Raw genomic sequence first — 5,841 nt, forward strand, 5'->3', positions numbered from 1 at the left:
TCATCAGGTCTCGGAGAGGCGCTGGCAGGGCGGGGAGACGCCTGCGCAGCCGGCGGGGGTTTGAACCGGAGACCTCTCGCATGGATGCCACAGACATAACGCCGCAGACATACGCCACAGACATACGCCGCCGCGATACCCAGAGAGGAGAGAGGACACACTCGTTGTTACAAGCGCTACGGTGTGTCTGGAACTCCCTGAAGAAATCAAACCAGGCCCGAACCCTTCAAATATTTAAATCTAAGCTAAAAAAACCTTCATGTTTTGCAGCAGTTGTGATTAAACACAATCACTTCTAACTCTAAATGTTTTATCTATTTACTTCTTATATTTGCTTTTATTCATTCAATTTTCTTACTATGCTACCTCTTGCTGTATTTTTAAATAATGTATGTAAAGCACTTTGAATTGCCCCTGTTGTATGAAATGTGCTATACAAATAAACTTGCCTTGCCTTGCCTATCTGGGGCTTAGGAGTTGTAAGCAGGGTGACTGCCATCACCAGAGCATGATACAGAGAGAGGACATCCTCGTGGTACCAACAGCTTTTCCCCCATAGTCATCATGACTCTGAACGCCTCCCTCTAGCCCCCTCCTCACTGTCATGACCGACATGCATACCACGATTGTCTGTTGTTGTCTATTTTTTGTCTATTGTGCACTTCTTTGTTTTTGTCATTTGTGTGCTGCAGAGATTAATATGCTGTACTGAGAACAAATTCCACCGGCTTTGGTCGTGTGGCTAATAAACTATCTATCTATCTATCTACAAGGGCTATGGTCTATCTGGGCTTAGGAGTTGCAAGCAGGGATACTTTATCACCAGAGCATGATGCAGCAGTGACTCCCAAACAGCCCTTTAGCCAACATAACTAACAGTGCGTTATGTAAGCACACTTACTGTACAGATCCAGAAATGCTTCATCTAACAAGGTAGGTTGACATAGGCTGTGCGGTGACACAGTGATGTCATACGCCAAGTTTCAAGTTTTATTGTTACGTCACATTACACAAGTGTAAGAGAGTAAAATGATTAGGCTTGGATTCCTGACATTGCAGCACAAGACAATAAGGCAATAGGCCTAATTCAAGATAATAATGACAAAAGTGACAATAGTACTATAGGTGACAAATAAGATTATTTACCGTTAGCAGTATCTTGCAATTTGTCAACAAAAGGGCGTGAGGCATAATTAAATAAAAAGTGCCAATAGCACAGGACAGAAGAGACAGCAGTAAAGTGACTGTGAGCTTAACCTTCGGTAACAATGATAACTGTATATTAGCAACTTTTATTTGTATAGCACTTTTCCTGCTAACGTTGCAGCTATTCGATAGTCTGTATGGATGGTATATCTGCATGGCAGTCAATTGTCGACAGTAGGCTTGTTCATGATCCTGATCGCCTGGGGGAAGTAGCCTTCATGAATATTTATCAAGCTGTCATGCTTGCCAATGACAACCATAGATTATCGTCCTTACCATCCTGCGTCTTCAATATGGCTGGTTAACACTAGAACAGCCGTGTCTTTTTGACCTACTATAAGAGCCGCCTCGGGGGTCAAATGACCATAGGCTTTACAATGGGAAGCTGCTGTTTACACACAACGACCACTAGTTGGCGTGTCTTGTTAATTAGCCTGCTTCCTACACAAAATAACTGCCAAATATCTTTATACTAGCTTCTCCTGATGTGATTTTGAAAATGTAAGGATACTGGGGTGGTAGAACACACATATCTAGGAAAAGTCATGAAAGGAGGGTCCTGAAATTTGATCGAGTGCAAAGATATTTAAAAAAAAAATACTCACAGGGTCAAATGACCCCAAGCATGGCTGATTAAGTGTTAAAGGGATAGTTCACCCAAAATTCGAAACCCCCCCCCCCAAAAAGTTTCTCACAATGTTTTCATACCTCAAAACAATATGATCTGCAGTCAAGCGGGGGCCGTTTATCCCACGCCATCTGTCCCCCCCCCCCTTAGCTCCATGCCCCCCCCCCCCCCCCCCCTTAGCTCCCCCCACCCCTTAGCTCCAAGCATCAAGGAGAAATCTGCAGACCTCAATCCCAAACCTAAGGGGTCCAGATTCAGATTGACACCATCTCGCTCCCCCCGCAGTCTGGGACACTCTGTGTGTGTGTGTGTGTGTGTGTCCTATCTCAGCGTGCTTCTCAGACCCCCTGCGTGGAACACTTAATTATTTCTGGATGGTGTGAACATTCCTGTCACATTCCTCTCTCCTCTTCCTTAAACGGGATACTCCTCCTCCATGTCTCCGTTTGTTTTCGTGACGGGGGTAAAAAGCGCACCGTCGCAAAAACACAAAGGCCCAAAGCCGAGGTGCGTCGAGGAAGGACCCGTGTGTGTTGGAGAGCTGAGATGACGAAGGCTTCCATGTCAATACAACATCACATTCAACAGGACTGAAACAACAGCCAAATAGTTAACCTATGACACATTAACCATTCCATAACAAATCCACCCGCTCTTTCACCTCTCTCTCTCTCTCTCTCTCTCTCTCTCTCTCTCTCTCTCTCTCTCTCTCTCTCTCTCTCTCTGTCTCTCTGTCTCTCTCCCTCTTTCTCTCTCACCTCCCTCCCTCCCTCCCTCTTTCTCTCTCTCTCTCCCTCCCTCTTTCTCTCTCACCCTCCCTCCCTCCCTCTTTCTCTGTCTCCCTCCCTCCCTCCCTGAAAAGACCAGGGGAGGCTGGTAAAGGAGGCAGAGATCGTAGGACGTGGCTGATTGCAATGCAGGAAATGGAATGAGGCGTGTGTTTAATACGGTCTCTCATTCCATGCCACGCATTACAACGAACCCGTCCTCCGACATCTACCTCCACCAGCCAAATACCCTGCTAGTTTTATCACAAGGTCAACCCCCCTCACCCTGCTACCCTGTGATCACACCTACAGTAGGCCTCCCACCAAAAAGTTCCACTGAGGTGAGGTGTGCCAGCGTCCTCTCTCGACCGGCATTTTTTGAAAAGTGGTCCTATCATCTATCATATCTATACATCATATCTATCATATCATGTCTATCATATCTATACATCATATAATATTATAATTGTTAGATTCCTAAATCGAAATCTAAGTGTCTTTGTAGGACAATCTACTCTGTATACTGCAATTACACCAATATTTTTTGAGTTGACCAAACAGTTCCACAGAGGTAAGGTGTGTGTGAGGTGTGTGAGGTGTGTGTGTGTGTGTGTGTGTGTGTGTGTGTGTTTTGAAAAGACAAATAGTCTTTTCAGCACACTCCTCAGCTGGTGTGGTAAACTACATTGTAAAACAAATGTAGCTTGTAAATCTGTCTGAAGGAGGGGGGGGAAACGTAGTCAAGTCTTTTGGTGGGGTTTCAAATGAAGCTGTAATGGACTCGCTACATTTGCTCGCGGGCTGGAATGGAAGTGTGCTGCGTTCGTGTATACGCCACGCTTTGATTTATAAAGGGCCGCTTGAGTAGAGCTCAATTTCCACAGTCAGTCTAACAGTGTGTGTGTGTGTGTGTGTGTGTGTGTGTGTGTGTGTCTTTATATATATAAATATATACTGGATGTTGATGTGCTGTTCCATAATTAATCCGTATGTCACATTAAGTCATAAACTCGACACGGCGCGCGCACGCCATAATCCGCGTCAGCAGTGTGTGTCGTTGCGAACTCCGCGGTCATCAGAAAGAGTTCTTTCTGTATGTAAATGTGAGCGTAATGTAAATGTCTCCAGCACAAGCGGCGTCGTACGTGATTTGTCTCTCGTCTCCCGTTAACGGCGAAATAAACGGTGAACGTAAAACGACGACATTCATCACTATGTGCGAACACAGACAACAGACAACACACCCTGCCTATAAAGTGCGTGCTGGTGTTACAGTACACACATAGTAGCAGGTTACCTTGTGGGATTTTATCCAAGGAGAACAGGGGGGAGGGGGGAGGGTTCTAATAAAACATCTCCCCACACAGGACACCATGTCTCCATCGGCCTTCAAGTCTCTCCACAGCGTCACACAGTCGTGACAGTCGTGAGACTCTCTCTCTCTGTGTCTCTCTCTGTGTCTCTCTCTGTGTCTCTCTAACTCTCTTCCTCTCTCACTGTTGTGAAGAGAGTGTCTGTCTCCCTCTCTCTCTCTCTCTCTCTCTCTCTCTCTCTCTCTCTCTCTCTCTCTCTCTCTCTCTCTCTCTCTCTCCCTCTCTCCCTCCCTCCCTCCCTCAGACACATCACCATCACCATCACAAGCCTGATCCAATGAGTGACTGTGGGTCTCATGGTACCTACAGTACGCCTGGGCCAGGTTCAATCCCCCCTGACGTCTACACCCTCTGTAGCCTCATCCCTAATCCTCATCCCTAACCCTCATCTTCATCCTCAACTGTTCACAGCCCGCCTAGCACCCACTCTCAATGTAAACCAACCTATCCTTATCTCCCTCTTTCTTCCGGAGCGAGGCTTGGTGCCTTGCGTGCGAGGAGGCCTGGCTGACAGGTGGCCAGGGAGACCCAGAGCATCGATTACCTCCTCGCTCTGGTTCCTTGCAGCCAGGGACTCTGGCTGGACGCCCCGCTGCATCCTTAAACACGCGGCCCGATCAATGATCGCTGTCTGACACCTCACCACTCATCCGGCCCTGTCCCCCTTGAGCCTAGACACACACACACACACACGTGGGGTGCACGTGCACGCATGCGCACACACACACACACACACGGACATGAACAAACATACTGTGTACACACAAACGCGCGACCATGTACACACACACGCGCACACAGACATGAACATACATACTGTGTACACACAAACGCGCGTGCATGTACACACACACACACACACGCGAGCACACACACACACACGCGCATACACACACACGCACACACGCACACACACACACACACACACACACAACAAAGAGAGAGGACAGACAGGGATGTCATTTCAGCTAAACCGAGGGTATGGCAAAACAATTCCTAGTCTAATCATAAGTTCTATAAGCACATTTCATGCGATTCGACATTGTTTTCACCAACATTTCTAAGCAGCAGTTGCTTGCTACTGAGCCACAGAACTGGGGTAAAAAAAACTCAACATCAAGGTGCACATTTCCTTTGAGAGAGAGAGACAGAGAGACAGAGAGAGAGAGAGAGAGAGAGACAGAGAGAGAGAGAGACAGAGAGAGAGAGAGAGACAGAGAGAGAGAGAGAGACAGAGAGAGAGAGAGACAGAGAGAGAGAGAGACAGAGAGAGAGAGAGAGAGAGAGAGAGAGAGACAGAGAGAGAGAGAGAGAGAGACAGAGAGAGACAGAGAGACAGAGAGACAGAGAGAGAGAGAGAGAGAGAGAGTTTGTGTCGCACGAGCAAGAATCACATTGAGCAAGTATACTGAATTGGTTCAGTATGCCTCATTGGGCAAGCTTGTAGGCACTGTTGCGTACATGAAATAGAAGTTGATGGGTTTGTTTATTACATTTGTTTTCCCAAAGGTAACTTTTGATTATTTTGCTCCATTTTCTTACAGAGCGGAGGGAGAGTCTAGATTTATTATCTTCGTTTTTCGTGATTTGGAAGTTTGCTTTTGTTGGCAGGTTGGTCTTGAGCAATGTTTTCACGGTTAGGTAGAACTCATACTTATTGCCAACAGTAGTAATCAAGAGGGATAACTGGGATAAGGGATTTCAAGTAAATAAACTCATTTACTCACCAACAAGGCATACATGATATCCAAAAGCAATCCCAAAAGGTATGTGATAGCACACACACACACACACACACACACACACACACACACACACACACACACGCACACAATGATCAGGCTCTGAATCTCACTCAAAACAATTT

General features: G+C 46.5%; 1 protein-coding gene across 1 annotated transcript in view; it reads right to left on the reverse strand.

Moving 5' to 3' along the window:
* The window catches only part of gpc1b (glypican 1b), a gene marked incomplete at both ends in the record, with an annotated part of 67,812 nt that extends 63,240 nt beyond the window's left edge, over positions 1 to 4,572 (reverse strand). Inside the window, one exon of the mRNA XM_080547102.1 lies at positions 4,419 to 4,572. Within this exon, the coding sequence (XP_080403228.1) occupies positions 4,419 to 4,572 (154 nt within the window). The remainder of the gene's footprint in view (positions 1 to 4,418) is intronic.
* Between the last annotated feature and the right edge of the window lie 1,269 nt (positions 4,573 to 5,841).

Source organism: Nansenia antarctica (assembly GCF_963989245.1).
Source record: "Nansenia antarctica genome assembly, chromosome: 16".
NCBI lineage: Eukaryota > Metazoa > Chordata > Actinopteri > Argentiniformes > Microstomatidae > Nansenia > Nansenia antarctica.